The sequence below is a fragment of the Colobus angolensis genome, unplaced genomic scaffold (assembly GCF_000951035.1).
Source record: "Colobus angolensis palliatus isolate OR3802 unplaced genomic scaffold, Cang.pa_1.0 Scaffold469, whole genome shotgun sequence".
In the NCBI taxonomy this organism is placed as follows: Eukaryota; Metazoa; Chordata; class Mammalia; order Primates; family Cercopithecidae; genus Colobus; species Colobus angolensis.
Genome location: NW_012118143.1, coordinates 1257295 through 1280830, shown reverse-complemented (window position 1 = coordinate 1280830; position 23536 = coordinate 1257295). Strand labels below are relative to the sequence as shown.

The 23536-nt window shown below is 37.3% G+C and overlaps 1 protein-coding gene across 1 annotated transcript in view; it reads left to right on the top strand.

Moving 5' to 3' along the window:
* The window catches only part of IL1RAPL2 (interleukin 1 receptor accessory protein-like 2), a 658444-nt gene that overhangs the window by 77329 nt on the left and 557579 nt on the right, over positions 1–23536 (top strand). Inside the window, exon 3 of the mRNA XM_011958337.1 lies at positions 363–516. Within this exon, the coding sequence (XP_011813727.1) occupies positions 363–516 (154 nt within the window). The remainder of the gene's footprint in view (positions 1–362; positions 517–23536) is intronic.

The following is a 23536-nucleotide window of genomic DNA, read 5'->3' as shown; positions in this document are numbered from 1 at the left end:
CCTGTCAAATAGAAAGAACCAGGATATTATAATATTTAGTGACTGTTAAGGTTCTGCTATACCTCTCTTGTATTTGGGGAGCTTCTATGCTATTCTATTTATTTTATTCAGAATGTTTCTAAAGACTTCTTGCTCCTGAGGTCAGGCCTTTAAAGTGGTTTATAGTGCGATAGTTGTGATATTAGAATTGGATACAATAGGACACATTTGTGATTTTTCTTGGTCATTGACTTGACTCCTTAGTTACATATTTTGAAAACGAAAGAGAAGAATACAAAAAAGTAAAAGTACTAACTTGCCGGTACTGAGATGTAGTCCATGAACTTTTATTTTTTGCTTACTTGCAAATATTTTATCTGCAGGAATGCAAGCCAAAAATGTGGAGAAGCATAATAATACAGAAAGGAAATGCTCTTCTGATCCAAGAAGTTCAAGAGGAAGATGGAGGAAATTACACATGTGAACTTAAATATGAAGGAAAACTTGTAAGACGAACAACTGAATTGAAAGTTACAGGTAGGAATTGGTTCTACAAAATTATGGCAAATGAGATTTTAAGTATAATTTGGTTTGGGAAGCAAGAGTTTTGTTCAGAGTCAACTTTCTGTGAATTTAGAATTGCCTGCAAATCAAACAGTTGAGAAACTTGCTATTAATGAGTTGTACTGAGTAAAAGCAACATATGGAATATGAAAACAGAATTTAGAGAACAAGGGCCTAATTGCTATGTATCTCTTCTCTGTCTTTATGAAAGGTTCTGAACTCTTCAAGGTATCATTATTACTAAACATCTCAGAAAGTATATAGTGGAACCACTCTAGAATGTTGCCTTAACCCATTTGTGGAATCTCCTTGTAGGTGAAGGCTGATTTTGGAAAGAGAGTCTGTTAGATTTTCGAAATGAAATCTTCTTAGACTGCATCCAAATTATCATTTATGCAAAATTCTCCATAAGTGAGTGATGTTATTGTGAGCTTCTAGTGATTCTTAGAGCAACTCCAAATGAAGAACATGCATATGTGTGTTTTAAATCTGAAGTACAAACAAAATGTAAACTAGTAGAAGGATAAACTCAGAATATTCTTACCTGTTAGAGAATTTTAGGAAGTAATTTTCAGAGACATAAGACAGAATCTAATACCAAAAAGATATCCCTTACAACGAATGTGATGGAACCTAAGAAACTGTATGACAAAAAAATCTACTTACTATTGCTCACGAACAGATCTTGACTAATTTTCCTATTATTATGTGTGTCATGTGTATTATAATCTCACATGTGGAACCTAAAAAAAGTTGAATGTGTTGCAAAAGAGAGTAGAAAAGTGGATAGGGACAGAGAGTGGGGAATAAGGAGTGTAGGTCAAAAGGTACATACAAAGTTGCAGTTATATAGGATGAATAAGTCTAGTGATTTAATGTATGGCATGTAGTTAATAATATTGTATGCTGAGGCTGGCACAGTGGCTCATGCCTGTAATCCCAGCACTTTGGGAGGCCGAGGCAGGAGGATTGCTTGAGGTCAGGAGTTTGAGACCAGCCTGGCCAACATGGGGAAACCCTATCTCTACTGAAAAAAAAAAAAAAAAATTAGCCAGGCATGGTGGCGTGTACCTATAATCCCACCTACTAGGGAGACTGAGACAGGAGAATTGCTTGACACAGGAGGCAGAGTTTGCAGTGAGCTGAGATCACGCCACATCACTCCAGCCTGGGCAACAGAGCAAGACTCTGTCTCAAAAATAAAAAAAAAAATCATATTGCATGTTGAAAATTTGCTAAGAGAGTAGATTTTAGGTGTTCTTAACACAAAAATAAACATATGAGATTGATATGCTGATTTGTTTGACTGTAGTAATCAGTTTACTATGTATATGTATAACAAAAACATCTTGTTGTGTACCTTAAATATAAACAATTAAGTATATGTGTGTATGTTTGTATGTATACGCATACATATTTCTATTGTGGATAATATCCAAGCCATGATAAACTTTGAAATTACCTAGACAATTGCAATATTGGTTGCATTAATTGACTTATGATTAATGCACTTGGGCATTATCTGTTTAACCATCTAATGCCAACATCAGCCAGTTGGTTAATTTATAACATACTCTTGCTAATGCTAGCAATACATTTTTTCTTCTATTTTATTTTCGTTTAAAAAGGTTCAAAAAGGTCTGACTGACCTTTTTGAGATAGTGTTAAAATCAGTCAACTAATTAATACTTGCTGAGTTAAGTTCATTGCTATAACCCATATATTGAATTAGGTTTTTGATCCTTGAGATTAATTGTTTTTGTCTTTTTCAAAATTCTAAATGTTAGAACAGGGAACACAAAATATATATTTTAAATAAACTAATATATAATATACATATATGTTACTTCACTCTCTATACTAATAAATGATAGTTTTACTTCTTAGTTTGATTTTGTAGAGTGCCTTCTATGAAAGTTTAAATAATTATTTTGATTAGAATTGCATGTTCTTTCAAAATAAGCTTTCAAAATAACTACCCCCCATGAGCTTTCAAAATAACTACCATATTGGGCCAATTCCAAATAGCAAAGTTTTTCTGCTTTTGATTAGTTTCTGATTTCTTCAACATGAACTAGACTTCCCTGCCTCATTCACGGCAGAAAATTCAATCATGGGCAGTTGTACATTATTAATAAGTGACCTGACTATGCACAAAGTGTCACAGCATCATCACTTTGGCCACAGTCACTAATCCTTATGAGAGGCTTGCAGAGCACTTCCATTTCAGATCATTTGCTGAATCTTGTAACATTATAGTATTTGGCTTGAGTTTTAAGTTGAACCAGAATAAAGTAAACACCAAACCTCCTTTTCACTCACATCAAATGGGTTCTGTTGACAACACATTTGCTTCTTTCATTTCATTTTAGATTCTGGAAAAGAGAGCTAGAGGTACTTATTTTGTGTATTTTATAAGATGTTAATTTACTTGTTTTAAACATTTAGTATAGTTGAATTACAGATCTAAAATTTTATTTGAATACCTTGCAGAGGATCTCAAAATTTAATGCGAATCATGTGAAGGGACTCAGAGAGGATGAAGATGAAGATCTCTAAATACAGATACTCAGGTTTCTCCCTTAGATTCTAATTTAGTACATCAGTAAGACTAGGAATTTACCTTTTTGTCCAGGTGATTCTGTTTTACACTTTCCAAGGATCATGTTTTTGAGCGACACTAGAGAGGAGAATGGTGCTAACAAGTCAAAGTCATAGGTTTGACTATTTTGTGAGTATGTTAGTTCACCCATGCACACACACACACACACGATTTTTATAGGTCCCAATTTGTTTTCTTTAAATTTCTAAGAACTGCCATGAAACTAGAGATCATGTTAACCAAGGAAAATGTGTCAAGGTGTGTGGGTAAAGCAACTTCAACTGGGGAAATCAGTCATTTATTCACTTACCACTTAAATAAATATTTACTGAGTACATGTTACATGCCAGGCAACAAACTAGGAGCTGGAAAAGATAATTCAAAATGTGTTTATGATTATCCTTGGATCAATGGACATCATTCATATAAGAAAGTATCATGTTTGTGTAATTATTCACACAGTTCAAATGTTATGCTTGATGTAGAAACAAAATGGCTGCTTGGTATGGAAGTTCAAGAGTTTGCTCTGTGAAGGTTTATTCTTTTTGGAACATTATATAACTTATACCATGCTTTGTATGCTCAATAATATGAAAACAATTAGCAAACAGATTGTCCTCTCATAATTCAAAATATAAGGTTAGGATTATTTAAAGAGTAACCATTCATATGTGTTTTGAGTTTAGCATGGGATAAAAATTTCAATATGACATTAATAGAGTTGGTTAATTACAAAATCATGTAAATAGAGGTTCTTTAAATGGTGTATTTCCCTTATGCAAATTTTAAAAGATTGTCAAATTTCTAAAGCTTATTTTCTGACTATTCTTTTTAAATGTATAATTCTGAGAAATATAACTTCAGTAAAACAAAGTTTTCAGTACCTGTTTCTTAAAGGTACACAGGTGCTATTTGCTTTAAGAAGGTCAAGAAAAAAAAGATCCAGATATTCAAAACTGATAAACTAGAAGGTTATCCTTTGCTTTAATGAAATTATTTCTCCATGTATGCCATAGTATTATTTCTTTAAATAGTTAGCTTTCTTTCTGCATTAAAACAGGATTTGATTTAAATGCAACTTTTCTGGAACACTTTTATTATATAAATCATAGCAGACTTTCGTGATATTATTGTGGAAATTTCTTTTTATTCCTTCGAAGGCTGCAGATGCATAGGGAAGGGTTTAAAAACAAATAGACGTGCACAGTAGCATGTTTAGGTCATTTGCTAATGATGCCTACAGTGACAGTTGTATTTCCCACAGCATATTTTAGGTGGCTATATGCTATTTTAAAGTTTTTTTTCCTTTATTTTCATGTTGAATTTGTGCAGAGGGCTAATTGAAGTGAAAAAGTAAGACAGGAGAGTTGGTTATAAGAAGGTGAGAATTGTAGTACAGGTGATAATGGAAAAAGGAGAAGAGGGGTAGGAGAGAGTGAGCAACGTAATGGGATAGAGTCTCTAAGGATAAGAAAAGAAAATCTGCCTTAAGAAGGTCAAAGGCAGACATTACTTATAGGGATTCTTCAAAACGGACGCAAGAAGGAAGCCGGAACTAATTATTTGCATTTGGAAGGCAGTTCACCATTCACCTGGCAAATCATTCACAAATATATGCCTTTATGCAGCTTTTTAGACTACTTAGAAGAAACCACTAACCTGTTTCCTGGTCAATATGCAAATAACACCTCTCCACCTGATTATTGTAGACAGCTCTAGAGTCCCTGGTTGGAGACTTTTCACACATTAGGGGTAATCTCTTAACCCATTGGCATTTGAATATGATAGCAAGAGGGATTTATTCCTTGAAAATACTTCAAAGATTTGCTGCCAGATTACTATTCAGCAATAGTAGCAAAGCAATCTGGATATAAAGCTTGGGGTAAAACTGCCAACTAGGAATTGGGATCAGTCTTTGGTGAATACGTTCAAATGCATGGCTTTAGCAAGTGCTTTTAATTCCACTTTGTAAAGTTTAATTGTAGTGCCTTGTTGCAGGTGTCATTTAGATTACATAGCTTGTTAGAAAAACTTTCCTCTGGTTTGGAAAATGGCAGCTCTTTACACACAGATGAAGCAATTTCACATTCAGGCTGGAAAACAGGCTTTTTGTGGTCCTGGCTCTTAGTTCATTTATCCTTCTACTGTTAATGCTGAGATTTTGCAGGGGAGGGTGAGTTTAGAAAAAAACAGTGGAACATGGCAATATGGTGGAGAGTTGGTGAAATAAATAGAAGCGAGGAATTTGACTGAGTAAAGATAATACAACAGAAGTAATCTCTAAGCCAGCAGCTCCGTAATAATGGTAAAAGGGGCTCCCAGAGAGCTTTTATCTATTGAGAGCTGACTGTGCAGCATACATCGCGTTTAGAGGTTTTCATTCATTTTCTCATTTAGTCCTCACAACCAACATATGAGGGTGGTGTTGGGGCTCAGAAAACAATACCTCAAAATGAAGGACTCAGAAGAAAGTTTGTCTCTGACCTTTTCCTGCCCTCCTGTCTCTCAGTCCCATTTTCCCCACCCTCCCCCGAGGCTAGCCATGAAACTGGAATCCTTCTTCCCGAAAGGAGGTCATAGAAACCAGAACCCCTTTACCCCAAAGCCAAGTCATAAAGCCTAAAAATGTTACTCTAACTTTCTCTCCACTTCTCTGTGTGAAAACTGGCCATAAAGAAATTATTCGACCTACCTTGTTTAACTATAGCTAATAAGGTCCCCATTCCAGAGAGGGTCCTGCCCCACACCCAGAAGGAAGGAATGTGTGCTCAGAGAAGCCCAGAAGAATCTAGACAGACAGGCCTTGCTGGTTTTCCCCACTCAGCTTATTAGCATTAGATCATAGTCTTTTTGTCAAATCGTATGCCTACATGGCTGTCCATTCTTTGTTGAAACTAAGCATAAAAATGGGCATTTTTCCCTGTATCTTTGGGTCTTCATTCTAAAGGCTCCTGCGTATACAGTATATACATGTTAGAAAGATGTATATGCTTTTCTCCAATTATTCTGCCTTTTGTGAGTTGATTTTTCAGCAAATCTTCAGAGGGCCAAGGGGAATTTTCTGGCTGGGCCCCTATAGTGGTTATAAGATGTCCCCATTTATAGAGAAATAAACTAAAACTTAAGTGAAATGATGTGCCCAAAGGCACATACTCAGTAAATGGCGGAACACAGATATAAACCTAGGTCTTTCTAATTCTCAGATGTAGCTTTTTAATCACCATCAGGCAAAAAACTGCATGATTTCACTAACCAAATATATATTGAATACCTAGAGAACAGAAACCAAAATATTGGACACAATGTCTGTCATTCCACTATAATATCCTTTTTGGACATTCACAATTTGGTCTTCAGTAATTCCCTATTAGAATTTATATATCCATAAAAAAAGCACACTTAGCATTTTGAACCTAGTCCTTAGCTCTTAGCACTTTAGTTAAGATGATTAGGAGTAGGGCCCATAATTGAATCTGCATGTGGAATGGTGACAGGAAAGAAGCAAGGAAAAGTGAGGCTACAGAAAAATTAAGAATGCATGAAAGATGGTAAATTCTTGCCAAATTTTGTGTTTTGATGCCATACAGCCCTACTAGTATGATAATTTATATTGAGAAAAAATATTCCAATGATGTTCATTGCAGTTATGACTATGACTTCATGCTAGTGGAAGTGAAGCAATGGATGAATGGCTAGTTAAATAATGTTGGCTCAGTTGGTAAAGATCAATCAACACATAAATTAGTGGCTACTATGTACAGTAAGAAGTTCAGAATCCAAGTTTGTGATGTTCTGAAAGCAGACAGGTAGGGATAGAAGTGTGTTCTCCTTTGGAACCTGTGAAAAGAGAGTTATTCATTAGAATAGTGCTTCTCAGATTGTATTTTGTGGAACCCTGATTCTAAGAAATGTTAAGAGAAAGATTTCCAAGAGAGAAAGAAGAGGATAAGAGAGGAGGGAAAGAAAGGAGAAGAAGAGAAGAGTGGGGAAGGGAGAAGAAAGTTCTGTAGCTATTTGTTTATCTGCAAGGTCAAAGTTAAACATTCATCTTTTCTGCAGGGTATCTCAGGGCACCTTAGTGCCTATAATATCTAATGTGTACTCTAATTTTCTAAAAGGGGGATGGGGCCCGGGTGCAGTGGCTCATGCCAGTAATCCTAGAACTTTGAGAGGCTGATGTGGGTGGATTGTTTGAGGTCAGGAGTTCAAGACTAGCCTAATCAACATGATGAAACCCCCTCTCTACTAAAAATACAAAAATTAGCTGGCTGTGGTGGCATGCACCTGTAGTCCCAGCTACTCAGGAGGTAGAAGCAGGAGAAACACTTGAACTCGAGAGGTGGAGGTTACAGTGAACTAAGATCAGACCACCGCACTCTAGCCTGAGTGACAGAGCGAGACTCCATCTCAAAAAAAAAAAAAAAAAAAAACACGGTTGGGGGATGGGATATATTTTTAGAACATTTCCAAAACTTGTATGAACACATAATATTCCCAGGCCTCAAAGCATCTGAGGATGTTAAGTTTCCACAGAACAAACTTTAGGAAAGCTAAGTGAATAGTCGAGTGAGTACTTGTGCCTATTGGCCTCCTACTAATGCCTATAACATCAACAGTTGAAGTAAAATACTTATTTGACATTTAGGTTATGATTATTATCACTTATTTTTTCCATTGTTTATTTTTTCAATCATCCTTTAAGCTCCTTAAGGGAATGGATTTGTTGACTAATTAATTTCTACATCTCTAAGTGCTGAGCATATGGTAGGTATTCAAAAATTATTTGTAACTTGGTTTGGTTGAGTGCTTATTTGATTGGTAAGTGTTTTGATTGGGTATAAATAAGACAACTTTGTGTTTGTAGAGCACCTTATAATTTCAAAGCACTTTCACTTCTGATATCTCATTCTGTTATAAGAACTTTATGGAATTGTCAGCAAATAGAGTATTGTTATTATTAATCTTGGTTCAGAGAGTTTAAAACAATGACCCCAGGATATAAGCTGGTGAATTGCACAGCTAGGACTAGAATCCCCATCTTATAAGTCCTAGTTACACTTTTCCTACTCTGCCCCACTGTTACTCTGTTTGCTGTCCCTTAATCCTGGGTACTAGGCCAGAAGAAGAGATGCAACTCAAGGAAGATTCCAAAGTTGGTAACTACAGAGTTCAGGCCTAAGAATCTCTGAAATAACCTTTTATTTAAAATGTTCGTATACCAGTCCATTGTTTTGTCTTTTGGAATAACTATTTCTGATTCTAAAAGGAAAACCATTTACTACTGATGTCTGAAACCAAATCAGCAGAGGTAGCCGCTAACAATACTCAAATGCAGCCGGGCACGGTGGCTCACGCCTGTGCCTGTAATCCCACCACTTTGGGAGACCGAGGCAGGTGGATCACCTGAGGTTGGGAGTTCGAGGCCAGCCTGACCAACATGGAGAAACCCCATCTCTACTAAGAAAAATATCAAACTAGCCGGGCGTAGTGGCGAATGCCTGTAGTTCCAACTACTTGGGAGTTTGAGGCAGGAGAATTGCTTGAATCTGGGAGGTGGAGGTTGTGGTGACCCGAGATCATACCGTTGCACTCCAGCCTGGGCAACAAGAGAGAAACTCCAACTCAAAACAAAACAAAACAAAAATAATACTCAAATGTTCCCAGCAGTCAGACAGGTCATGTCCACAGTGTGAGGTGGATCAGGTGTGTGAAGCAAAAACTGAAGGAAAAATTGGAGAGTACTAGCTGTACTGACCCAACCCTAGCTGATTGCTGCCATGTGAGATTGAGAATCCAATATTGTTAGGCCCTCTGATTTATAAGAGACACCAGAAGTCTGGATTTTTGTGTGGAAATCCCTAAATTGTAAAGCATTCTGTAGACCAAATAAAACAGCCTATATGCTAAATTCAACTTGGGGACTGCATGTTTGTGGCTTTTGCTTTTAAAGATTTAGTTTAGTAGGACTTTTAAACAAGCGACCGACTATGTGACTGACTCAGACTCTGTTCCACTATTTCCATCTCTAGCAGTGAGTGGAAAAAAATTTAAAGAAAGAAAACCTGAAGTGGCCTGGAGAGCAGTTAAAAGACAAACTGGGAACAGTATTCAGAAGCCATCCTAATCACATCATCCAGTAGACTAGTTGATCCAACAGGAGTGAAGGGGGCACAATTTATGGATGTAATACTATTGGAGGGGTATTGACAAATGGATCACCTTAGAAAAGTGAGTGATTTAGATGATAAAGCAAGTTGGTCTCCAATGTTACAGATAAAGGAAGAACCCTGGGGATAAAGCACCTGCCTTAAAGCTGCCCTGAAGTGGTGTGATGTGAAGCACTGAAGGGAACAAATCACTGGCATATGTTCTCTCTCCTCCATGTTCACTATGAGCAGGGCATTAACATGATCTGAATGTGTGTGTCCTGATTATCACATGAGCATGTACCTCATTTGTACCTTTTGTGTGACCTAATAAGGAACAACCACAGCAGTCAATAGTTCTTGGCTGCATTAAGGGAACATTCACATGACTGACTGTGCATTTCATAATGGACTTTTCTTTTGTACAGTGCAGAAATCTCATGACCAAAACCAGCTTGCAGCAGTTTCTTTGCCTTTCCTCCTAGGCTTTATTCTCCCTTTCTGGATGACCCTGACCTTTCCTAGCCTACCCAGCCCACCTTGGATGATATCTTTATCTCTTATCTGCCTCTTTTAAATGTTTCAATGGCCTGTTTTCTCTGTAGCTCATCTCCTCAGATCCTTGCTTTCTCCTGGGGTTAATCTAATATCTCAATGAGCTAAAAAATTCATGACTGATAAAGACCAAAAATGCTTCTCTTCTCAGCTAACATATTTGCAGTTTAGTAGATATTTCAATTCTGTAACTCATAGGCATAGCTAATGGTGGGAATTTCTGGAGACTTTGCAGGGCCTGTGGGGGGCCTTTCCCAGAGTGTCACAATCTACCCTGCAGGTGGCTGCTTATTCCTTCTGGAAACAGGATCAACAATATTCATGACCTTCGGGAACTAGAAGAAAAAAAATCCTACCGAGGATCACTGAAAAAAAAGGGCCTTGGGTGTCAGTCCATAGAGTGACTTTTTTCCTTCTTCTGCATTTTTATTTTGTCTCTCCTTTCTTTCCCTTATTTCCTTCAACCTATGACACAGGGCTGTCTGTTAACCCTGTTGATGACAGCCATGAAAAGATTGCCAGTCTTTGTCCCAGGAAAGTTTTTGTGTCATGTTTCTATGCCCTACAGGGAGATGAACAAACACTATTAACTTTCCCATAAGAAGAAAGACAGTCTTATTTTTCTGGAGAGTCAGGGACTGAGAGAGCATTCATTCCTGTGGGCTTATTTTCCAAGCAACTGTGCAGGAGACCAGTTTGAATAGCTGGGGGTGAACAAGTTAGAGCACATGACAGCAGTATATGGCAAATGTGTGCAATCCAGGCCAGTTCTATGCCAATGGCTCTTGTCCATCACCTGAGGTGACCATTGACCCCTTGGCTGCCTTCTCTGACACCAAGTTAGTGCTGGGGGAAGGGATTCTCGGGAAGGGGTTACACTGTGACTCCTAGCTATGTAGTTCCCTGAGATCCGTGGGAACAGATTTTCCTAGGTCCATTATGTATATTTGTGGGAGTCTCAGCTACCTTGTTCTCTCCCAACCTGAAAGCAGTGGTTTGAGCAAGCTGAGAATATTCTCTCAAGGCACCCTTCTGTAGAAATGAAAACTAGGAGCTTGGTGCAGAGGGAGACCAGCCATGAACTAGATCCAATGGAGTAGAGCAGATACTCAGAGAACTATCATTTATTAGGTCAAGGATTATACTTTATAATCAGTCAAAGCTTCTAACAATCTCAAAAGGCTGGTGATTATTTCCTATATTTTATAAGGGAAAAAATGAACAGTCAGAGAAGCTAAATTACTTGTTATGATCACACACCATAGTAAGTGATGGAGCTAGGATTTGAATCCATGTTTATTTCCAAACATTACTCTTAAAGCACCCTGTTACAATTACCTGAATGGCTCCTGCACACAACAGTGCTCAATATATGTCACTAGTTCTATTCCTTCCTGCTTGCCTGCCTGCTTCATGCTTTTTCCACTCCTCTTTGCTTCTACATGTTTTACACTTCTGCAATTTTCTCATGAAGCCATCACAGACTAGCCTCATCTTATAATCACCTATTTTTCCTCCTGAATTCCCTCAATAATTTTGCAGAAGTTTTCACCACATTGTCTGATACTAATTTGTAGTAATAATTTATAAGAGATCTTCTTTGTGTAGATCTTGTAACACCAATTACATTAGGACTCTTCAAGATCTGCTGCTCCCTATACAAAGATTTGCCTTAATATTTAGATACAACATAAAATTATGGAACTAGGAGCTAGGCTCTGTGTTTCATATATATCATCTCATTTGATCAGCTCAGAATCCTGTAAGGTATGTCATTTTAGCCCTGCTTTATAGATGTGGAAATTGAAATTTGGGTAGTCTAAGTAATTTTTCTCAATGTTCTACAGCAACTAAATGATGATGGTGGAATAAAACCTCAGGTGGTTGTTGTTTTTCCAAAGCCTGAGCCCCTCCCACTGGTAAATGCTTATAGAATTATCTGCTGTACACATTACTATGATATGGCTTGACTGGAGCAACTTTTTGTTATTGGTTTTTGTTTTGTTTTGTTTGAGATGGAGTGTCGCTCTGTCACCAGGCTAGAGTGCAGTGGCGAAATCTCGGCTCACTGCAACCTCTGCCTCCCGGGTTCAAAAATCTCTCCTGCCTCAGCCTCCTGAGTAGCTGGGACTACAGGCGTGCACCACCAGGCCCAGCTAATTTTTGTATTTTTAGTAAAGACCGGGTATCACCATGTTAACCAGGATGGTCTCGATCTCTTGACCTCATGATCCTCCCGCCTTGGCCTCCCAAAGTGCTGGGATTACAGGCGTGAGCCACTGCGCCTAGCCGATCTTAGTTATTTCTTGTCTTTTGCCATGCTCATGGATAGGAAGAATCAATATTGTGAGAATGGCCATACTGCCCAAGGTAATTTATAGATTCAATGCTATTCCCATCAAGATACCACTGACTTTCTTCAAAGAATTGGAAAACAAAACAAAACAAAACAATTTAAACTTCATATGGAACCAAAAAAGAGCCTGCATAGCCAACACAATCCTGGTCAAGAAGAACAAAGCTGGAGGCATCATGCTACCTGACTTCAAACTCTACTACAAGGCTACAGTAACAAAAACAGCATGGTACTGGTACCAAAACAGATATATAGACCAATGGAACAGAACAGTGGCCTCAGAAATAAAACCACACATCTACAATCATCTGATCATTGACAAACCTGACACAAACAAGCAATGGGGAAAAGCTTCCCTATTTAATAAATAGTGTTGTGAAAACTGGCTAGCCACATGCAGAAAACTGAAACTGGACTCCTTCCTTATACCTTATACAAAAATCAACTCAAGATGGATCAAAGAATTAAACGTGAGACCTAGGATCATAAAAATCCTAGGAGCAAACGTGGGCAGTACCATTCAGGACATAGGCACGGACAAAGACATCATGTCTAAAACACCAAAAGCAATGGCAACAAAAGTCAAAATAGACAAATGGAATCTAATTAAACTAAAGAGCTTCTGCACAGCAAACGAAGCTATCATCAGAGTGAATGGGCAACCTACAGAATGGGAGAAATTTTTTGCAATCTATCCATCTGACAAAGGGCTAATATCCAGAATCTACAAAGAACTTAAACAAATGTACAAGAAAAAAACAACCCCATCAAAAAGTGGGCAAAGGATATGAACAGACATTTCTCAAAAGAAGACATTTATGCAGCCAACAGACATATGAAGAAATGTTCATCATCACTGGTCAATAGAGAAATGCAAATCAAAACCAAAATGAGATACCATTTCATGCCATTTAGAATGGTGATCATTAAAAAGTCAGGAAACAACACATGCTGGAGAGGATGCAGAGAAATTGGAATGCTTTTACACTCTTGGTGGGAGTGTAAATTAGTCCAACCATTATGGAAGACAGTGTGGCGATTCCTCAAGGATCTAGAACTAGAAATACCATTTGACCCAGCAATCCGGTTACTGAGTATATACCCAAAAGATTTTCAATCATTCTACTATAAAGACACATTCACACATATGTTTATTGCAGCACTATTCACAATAGCAAAGACTTGGAACTAACCCAAATGTCCATCAATAATAGACTGGATAAAGAAAATGTGGCACATGTACACCATGGAATACTATGCAGCCATTAAAAAGGATGAGTTCATATCCTTTGCAGGGACATGGATGAAGCTGGAAACCATCATTCTCTGCAAACTATCACAAGAATAGAAAACCAAACACCGCATGTTCTCACTCACAAGTGGGAGGTGAACAATGAGAACACATGGACATAGGAAGCGGAACATCACACACCAGGGCCTTTTTAGGGGTGGGGAGGCTAGGGGAGGGATAGCATTAGGAGAAATACCTAATGTAGGTGACGGGTTGATGGGTGCAGCAAACCACCATGCCACCTGAATACCTATGTAACAAAACTGCACATTCTGCACAAGTACCCCAGAACTTAAAGTGTAATAATAAAAAATACACTTAGTATGATGATTTAGAAGTAGTAGGTACTCAATAAATCATATTAATTGCAGTCATGCATATATAATGATATTTTTGTCAATGATGAACTGTATATAAAACGGTGGTCCCATTAGATTATAATACTGTATTTTTACTGTACATTTTCTATGTTTAGTTATATTTAGATACACAAATCCTTACCATTGTGTTACAATTGTCTACAGTATTCAGTACACTAACATGCTGTACAGGTTTGTAGCCTAGGAGCAATAGGTTATATCATATAGCCTAAGTGTGTAGTAGGTTATACCATCTAGGTTTGGTAAAGACATCTATGATATTTATACCATGATGAAATCACCTAATGACACATTTCTCAGAATGTATTCCCATTGTTAAGCAATTCATGACTATATTATAATTAGTATTATTATCATCATCATTATTATTACTGGAAAGCTTGCAAAGGTGACTTCATGGCCATTTCATGACAAGAAAGCAATCTGACAAATGGTCTAAGACCAACTGCTGTTTTTAATAGGGTGTTCATTTACAGAGCTTGAATGGAAAAGAAAATAGAAAGTTAACCAGGGGGCTATTAAAAAGCAAAGAACCATATAAATAGGTGTTAATATTTCAGGCAGAACTGTTTTATTCAAGGAGATGCAATCATGTGGAATAATTTGCCAATTAAAGTGGTCAGGGCAAATATTGTTGTCTATATAAATGAGTTTTTGCAGGCAGCAAGACATTTAAGGGATGTGTGAGCCAAGGGCAAAAGCTGCTAAGACAAAGCTGAGGTGGAAATGAGTAGAGAGGACAAGCATGTTGAGGAAACTGGACTTTTCCTGTCTAGCATCTCCTTATGTCATTATGATTAATCCCTGGTGGTTTATAAAGGCAGTTAAATGGCCTCCTTTGGCTGTCAAATAGGAAAATAATTCATCAGTTCAAGTCCATAAATCATTTCTTGGTACTGGAAGTACTTTATATAGTTAGAAATGTCTCCATGATTTGGCACTGGGCTCCAGTGGAGATCCTGAAGAGCAACTGGCAACCACCAGATGCAGAGGCCTAAGTGATGAGCCTCATGGGCATGGGTCTGCAGGGAAAACGATTGGTTCCTTTCTGGGGTATGTTGCCTTGATCCTCTCTGACTGGTCTGGAGGAATAACCACTTGTGTGTCTTTCATATAGCAGTCACTTAGTATGTTTGTTGAATGAATGAATTTACATATTTGCATGTTTTGAGTCCTTTGCATTGGAGCTCATCTTATAGTGTCTGATAACTCTCTCTCTAGCTATATTCTGGGAAAATGAGATAGAAAGGCAGTAATAATGATGTTTTGAAGCTATTGGGTCAATACCCTAGTTGTTTGCTTAATGTTGATGGTCAAGACATCATAGTCTCACCATAAACTGTAGCATAATAGTTGAATGAGAAATAATTGTGCTATAATTTTTTATGATAAGAGACATTTTAAATCATAGTTTAATTACCCAATTACCCTTGCTCCTAAAATCAACATTTTTTGATATCGTTATCCTTACATTTTGTGCTAGCAAAATTATCTTCATGATGCTATTTAATTTACCTCCTGGTGAGCATATAAGGTGAAAGGTAAAAAGGACATTTTGGGAGAAGCGAAAAATATCTAATGAAGTGGTTATTCACCCTCACTCCACATGTAATACATTTGATATTCTTTTAACATTAATCAAATATTCATTGTTCTGGGTAAATAGATAAACTAAAAAAGGTATGATGTCTGTCCTGAGTGAGCTTGAAGTGTAATGAGAGGGGGGAGAATAGACAGAGATTAAGTGAATAAACATATGGATACATGTATAATTATATATTGCAATATATCATTATAAGGAAAATAACGAAGACTAATTGAGATTGGGGATGGTCTACTTGAAGCAAAATAAAATTGAGGCTGGACCCTGATGGTTAAGAAAAAGCCATCTAGATGAAGAGCGGGTGAAAAATATTTTAGAGGGAACAGCGTGTGTCAGCTGTAAAAGAAAGATGATGGTGGCTTCGGTCAGAAGGATAGTAATAGAGGTAGAAAAAAGTAGACAGATTTAAGAGGCATTATAGAGACAGAATGACTATACTTTCTCATGATGATTCCTAGGTTTTTGGTTTTAGTAATAGGGTAGACAGTAGTGCTATTTTCTGAAATGAGGAAGACTGAGGGAGGTCAGATTTTGTGAGGGGTTACAAAAGTTCTGTATTGGCCATGTTTTAGAGATACTTATTATATACTTTAGAGGGGATGTAGAATGGACAGTTAAATATATGAGTCTGGCATTCAGGGAAAAGTCTGGACTAGATATATAAATTTTGGAGCTGTCTGTATGGTATATAGGATGAGCTGCAATAAAGGACTAAATTGTGTGGAGCAATTTATGATTGCTATAGGAGATCAATGCAAACTGCAGCTCCTAGGCCCTGTTACATATTTTCTCTAGAATCATGAGCGTATAGGAAAGCTACTTGTCATGATTTTTTCAAACCTCATCAAATTGTTAAATATTAAGCATGATAATTGTACCTGTATTTTTTCTGCTATACGGGGATGATATCTTGTATTTAGCTGACATTTGAATCCTTCAGAGCTAGAAGAATATAACTAATGCCATACTAAATACAGTCACTATTTATGATATGTGCTGGATACCATATTTATCATTTTACACACATTATTGCTAATCTTTATTACAGTACTGAATAGTACAGGCCCCAATTTATAGATAAAGGAACTCAAACTTGAGAAGTTACACAACTTGCCCAAGGCAACAAAGCAAGTGATTGGTGGTCTTTTCCCCATTCCAGTTCCACACATTAGGAAAAGTGACTCTACATTTCCTTTTGGATTCTTCCCATTTCCAAAGTCTCTTACAACCCAAGGAACAGAAAGAAAATATTGAGATGTGTACATTTGCTGCTAGATCTCCTTGCTATTGAATAAAAGCCTGTCTGTAAATGTCTACTGTACATGCACAGCCTGCTGTTGGGATACCCATCACTTGTTGACTGCCTGCCTGGACTAGCAACTGTCTTCACACCCTCTGGATACCATTCTGAATTCTTAGTTGGAGGTCTACCACCAATAGAAGGGCAACTCCCTATGTGTGGTACAATGAAAGGAGCAGAAAGCCTGGTACATAGTTGGCTCTCAATAAATGATAGCTAATATTATTATAATTTTCTTTATCTTATGCAATGATGACTTCTCAAAATCCCTATGAAATATGTATTATTATCTTACTGGTGAGGAAATCAAGACTCAGCAAGGTTAAGTAACTTGCCTGGGTCACACAGCTAATGAGGAAATTAGTTGAGATTTGAAGGCCAAACTCTGATTCTGAAACTTAAGATTCATGCATTTCTCAAGTTTAGTGGCTGAGTGAAGTCAGGGGTGTCATTGGAGAATATCAAGAGATAACGTTAGATAGAGAAAGTAGACCTTATTACTGGAGGGTCTTGAATGTCAGGAAGAATAATTCATATTCTTAACCTATTTTGGTATTTGTGGCACAAAAGAGCTATGATTTTTCCTCACTGATAAAGAAGTTCGAGTTTTTGGACATCAGGTACCTTTTTCCAAGCTGAAGGCCCTAACAGCTGTGAGTAACACCTGCTCCTTGCACCTGTACAAACTCAGAGACTTACCTTCTCTGGTGCTGATTCGCATAACATTGTTTCTCTTATTTTCTTATTTTAACTTGACTCAGTGAAGATCTTCTGAGTATCTTTTCTCTGCCAAGGCACTATGCTAGTTGCTGCTTCACTGGTTGTTGGGAGCATGCTGTTAAATGTAATCTCACCAACTGACATGTATAGATTTGTGGGGTGGAAAAGGCTAGGAAGAAAGATATTTGAGAAATAACCAATGTCATTTTTTGGAGCCTCTGCAAGAGAAAGCATAAGTTTATCCTGTCCTATTAACCAAATAATCTCTAATTATTGGAGATGTCTTTTTAAAATAATTAGTTAATTTCTACTTGCTGGGAATTCTAGCTACACAGACTTTTGATTTAGCCAATAATATTTTCAAACTATAAGTAGCTTAAAACGTGGATTAGAACTAGAAGGGACTTTGAACAACATACAGTCTGATTCCCCTCATTCTGTAGATGAGGTAGCAGAAGCCTGGAGAGATTAATTTATTGCCTCAAAGACACAGCTTGGCAGTAGCTAAGTTGATACTTTTTCCGATACAATGGTGCTTTCTGCCACTTTCTAACACTCCACAGTGTCTTTCTGACTTAGTCCTGAGCCTTGCCTAGGAGGCTTTTTAATGCCAAATTTAATCAATGTTCCATTTTAATTGAAATATTTAAGTCAAATTAATGTAAAGCCTTCAGAGAGTTCTGCTAATCTGGTTTATAAAAGTTACTCAGGCAAAACTGTGAAAGTATATAGGATTTCTGACATTTTCCAGAAGCCATTAGCTTATGTTCTTCAATAACTCTTAGAATATATGTCAAAGGAGGACAATTTTCCAACTAACCTTGGCACACTCCATATGTATTACTTTTCGGTTGGTTCATAAATCAGTTTTCTAATTCAAAGATGTTTTGATCCTCAAAACATGCACTCTTCCTTAATGATTGTATGCATTGCAATATTACCCCACAAACTAGTTTATGAATATTAAAGTTTATTAGTAGGGAGATACCAGGAAGCAGAACTGAGAAAATAACTCCAGCAGTCTCATTTGCTTGAAAAGAAATACGATGGACTGAAAAGGGCACAGGTTTTAAAGTCAGAAAGACATGGTTTCAAATTCTTTTCTTACCATTTACTCCCTGTATGACCTTGGGGAGATTATTGAACCCCTTTGAGCCTCTACTTCCTCATCTGTTTGTATATCTTTGCTTACAGAGTTGTTGGGAGAATTTGAGATAACAGAGTAGATGATAGCTATTTCCTCTTTGCTATTGTCATTATGACTATTATTTACTGTTCCTACCACTAGTACTATTAGAACTACTGCTACTAATAAAAAGAAGATGCTTTGTACTACTACTACCACCATTAATCTACTTTGTAGCCTGCAAAAAAATGAGAATCAGCTGAAGAGCAGAAAAAATTTAAGACAGAGTAAGGCAACGATAGAACATAACAGCCTTTTTTAAAAAAACAATTTCTATTAACACATTGCCAGCCAGAAAGTTCAAACAACCTACTGAATAAAGATAGTACCTTAGTGGAGTTGTAGAAAATATATTTTTATAAATGAAATTGTTAAGAGAATAACCCTTTCATTAAACCACTCTGTATATTCCATCAGGACAGGAATCATATCTATTTTGCCCTTTTGTATTCCTATCACTTTACTAAGGTCTTGACATAGAGTTGGAGATGAAAGAATATTTGTTGAATGAATGAATAAAATCCTTAAAGGTAAAAATAAGTATTATTCAGCTGCTATTGTTTCTTCATTAGTGTATTCATTAACCTATTGAAAAATATCTGGGCTCCTATTATATAAGCTTTGTGTTAAGCCCTGGGAATACAGTGGTAAGGAAAATCACACACAGTTCTTGTCTTTAAGTGCTTAAAATCTAGTGGAGAAGACCGCCCTTAAACCATCACACAGATAAATATGAAGTTTTAATTGTAAAATTGCTATGGAAAAAAGAGATGCATGGACTAAAATAACATGTGTTGGGGGAATTTGACCTAATCAGGGAGATCAGGAAAGGCTTCTTAGAGGAAGTAAATCTTAAGCAGAGATACAAAGAGTAAGTGAGCATTAACTAGGAAAGATGGGGAAGGAGAGGCTTTTGGGACAAAAAGATCGGCATGTGCAAGCGTGCCCTATAGAGGGATCGTGGTGAATACCAGGAGCTAAAATAAGGCCAACTACAGCTGGCTGTAGTGAAGTGAGGAAGGAGGAAACTAGAATAAGCTTAGGCTAGAGGGGTACGTAGGGGACAGACAGTGCAGAGCCTCTATGCTGTATTCAAGATTTTCTCTTCATCTTAACAGTAAGAGGAAGACATAAAAGTGATTTTAAGGAAGAGTGTGGGTGTGACGTCATCAAATAGTTTCAGTGTGGAGAATGAATTGAAGAGAAGCCTGAATGGATACTCTTGCACTAGTTCAGGCTAGAGGTGATAGTAACTTGGACTAGGGTGGAAGTTGTGACTATAGAGAAAAGTAGATGCATTTTAGGGCCAGTTAGAAGGTAAAATCAACAAGACTTGGTGATGGCTTCGATATGGAGTATCAGATAAATAGATGAGTGTCTCTTAAGTGATGATTAGGTTTCTTGCTTGTCTAATTGGATGGATTGTGGTACCTTTTAGTGACACGCCCAGGTATGACAAGGTTCATTCAATCACAAATCTTTATATGTGCTACTATGTTTCAGGCACCATGTTAGGTGTTGGAAATTCAGCAGTTTCTAAATTATGGTTCTTATCCACAAGAAGCCCACAAACTGGTAGGGAAGGGAGTACAGAAAATCAACAAGTAGTTACAGTGCAACAATAAGCTAGCTTGATAGAGGAATGCCAAGAGTGCTATGGAAGCCCAGAGAAGGAGAATCACCTAGCAAATGGGCAGAGTTGCAGAACTGTGGGGGGAAGCCAAGAAAGTGGAGTTGGGTTATTTTGGACTTGGTATGCACTAATTGTCTGACCTGTTCACTGGACATTAAATTTTGAAAGAGAAAGCCTCCTTTTTTTCCTTCCTCATCTCCTGCTTAGTATAATAAGCAACCTGGTTGTATATTCCATGACTGAGAGTCAAGAGAGAATTCCTGATGTCACTGGCTGATTTCAAAATCTTTGCAGAACTATTCATATGTTCCTCTCCCTTTACAAGATATAATAGGCTTTGGAAAAGTGGTGTGTAAATCATATTTGAGTAAATTAAATCCTACTTTAAATTAACTGAGTCATTTGCTATCTACTTCTGAAAAAAAAAAAAACAGGATTCTCTAATTTTTTCCCATATATTTCCATTTAATTCTTCAAGTTTCTTAGGCAATACGAGATCCAGTTTCAGCTTTCTGAATACGGCTAGCCAGTTTTCTTTAAGGGAGTGCCCATTTTTTTATTGTTTTATTTATATAACTTCTATTTTACACATACTTTATTTTAAATCAACTTTATTGAGGTATAATTTACATTCAATAAAAATGTACCTATTAATGAGTTTTGACATATAATATGTACCCTAAAAATACATGTAACCCTAAAAAGTTGCAGTAAATCTCCTTCACCCCAGTCCCAGGCAACCACCTATCTGCTTTTTGACACTAAATTTGTCTTGGTGGTGCTCACATTAATGGCCTCCAGTGAATATTGTTGTGAGCACATATTAGGGAAAAACCACTTTCTTTTATTTCAATTAGAATTCTTATATCCCAACCTTAATGCATAAAGAAAATACTGATCTTATCATGCTTGTTTTAGTATGCTTTTTGGGGTTGTTTTGGTGGTGGTTTCATAGAATTCTTGAAAAGATAATCTGTGGGGACTACAAAATTATGGGCCTTGATTTATAGGCAGTCATTTCCTCACTAACTACATTACCATTATGTATTGATACTCTCTCTTTTTAAAAAAACTGTCAATTTTATTTAACTTTCATAGGTCAGTGATAGTTTATTGGAATGGACTTAGGATTTGCCATGTAGACCAAAGTTCAGACTTTAAGGAACAACCAGGAGGCTGGAGTGGTTGGGGCAGAGAGAGTAGTGGAGAGAAAATTAGGAGATGAGGTCAGAAAGATGGTGACGATGGGGGATCAGATCAGGTAGGACTATGTAGCCCATTGTAAGGAGTTTGGCTTTCACTCTTAGATGGAAAACCATTGAAGGGTTTTGAGCAGAGGCTTGGCATGGCCAGGTTTATTTTACAAGGAGAACTCTGGATATTGGATAGAACATAGACTGAAGGGGGCAAGGACTGGAGCAGGGAGAGCAATTAGGAAGCTATTGCTATAGTCCAGAGGGTTTAAGCCATAGGAATTAAAAGTTGTAGAGTTCCAGTTATATTTTGAAGGTAGAACCAACAAGTTTTCTGATATATTGAACATAGGGTACTGGAATAAGTAATAAGTCACAGATAAATCCATATTTTTTGGCCTACATAACTAGAAGGGTAGAGTTGTTGATTAATGAGATGGGGAAGACAGAATCAGGAGTTTGATTTTGGACACTTGAGATGTCTCTTAGACATCTAAGTGGAAATGTTGGATGGGTAGTTAGATATGTGAGTTCAAGGGAGAAGTCTACCATGGAGAAATAAATTTGGGAGCAAACAGCATGTAAGTTGTAAGTAAATCTATGATATCACTGAAGAATGTAGATAGAATAGGTTCAAGTTCTGAGCTGTGGGTACACGCCAGCATTAGAGGCTGGGGAGATAAGAGGGAAACAGTAAGGAAGATTGAGGAGGAGTATTCCATCAGGTAAAGGGGAGAACTAATAGGAAATAAGTAAAGATAGTGCTATCAAGAGGATGGGAGTAAAGGACTGTGTTGAAGTGATTGATTGGTCATGTTATTTAGAAACATGGTAGTTGCTAGTTGACAGGATCTTGATCTGACAGGATCAAATCTGGGTTCCTTTCATTATACCGCATTGCTTGTTCAGGTTCTTGTCCTTAAGAGTATCTCTTCACTCCTTTACATAGAATTTACTAACAGCCTGCTGTGTGCCAGGCATCATCCTAGATACTAAAACCCAAAGATAAATAAGATATTGTCTCTGCCTTTAGGGGATCCATGATCTAGTAGAAAAATGAGATGCATTAACAATGACAATACAGCATGTATAGTGCTATAGTAGAGACATGTACAAAATATTATGGGAACCCAGAACTCATCCTGGGTGTAGGTAGGAGGTGGTGGGAGATGGCTGGACAGGGATTTCAGTGATAAGTAAAGGTTCACTAAACAAAAGTGCAACTTATCCAGAAATACTCACAGAGCTGAAATATCTGAACATTATCTTGAAAGGTGGATTATAATTTATCGAGTGGACAAGTTGAAGAATGACTAGAGAGAAAGTCAAGGGCCAGATAATAATTCAGGGTCTTCTGTATTGAAGGAGTTGATGGTGACAAATTGGGAAGGGGGAAGAGAAAAAAAAGGAGTGAAACAAATAACTTATTTGTTTTCCGCTTGGGTGATTGTGTTAGTAGTTATGCCAAAGTCTCCTAGGTTATCAAAGTTCCAGTATTGAGTCTGTCAGAAGGAGTACAGGTCTCTTCCTCAAATTGGTTTTGAGTTGAGTGTCCTGACACTAGATGGATGATTACTGAATAACTGGGTGCCTCACTTACACTTGATGGAGATAGATTTTCTTTTAAGTGAACTAAGTTCATGGAATTTCACTTTTCTAATAGGAACATTTCTCTTTTGCTAAGGCAAAAATGGGTCAAGTGCTGAGACACATGGCTCTGAAGGGCCATTGGATGAGATCCACAGCTGGGCCCTTAGCCCCTCATAAAGGCCATTTCTGCCTATTTAAAGCCTCCTCTAGGCTTGATCAAAATCAAAACCATTTCAAAATGTAATTAATTATTACATTTTGTGCTGAATTGCTATTTCTCAAAATCTCTTACATAGAACAGGATGTTTGAGAATTGAGTTTGTTGGAAGTTTTGTAAAACATTTTGTGCTTTTTTTTTTTATTATACTTTAAGTTCTAGGGTACATGTGCATAACGTGCAGGTTTGTTACATATGTATACTTGTGCAATGTTGGTGTG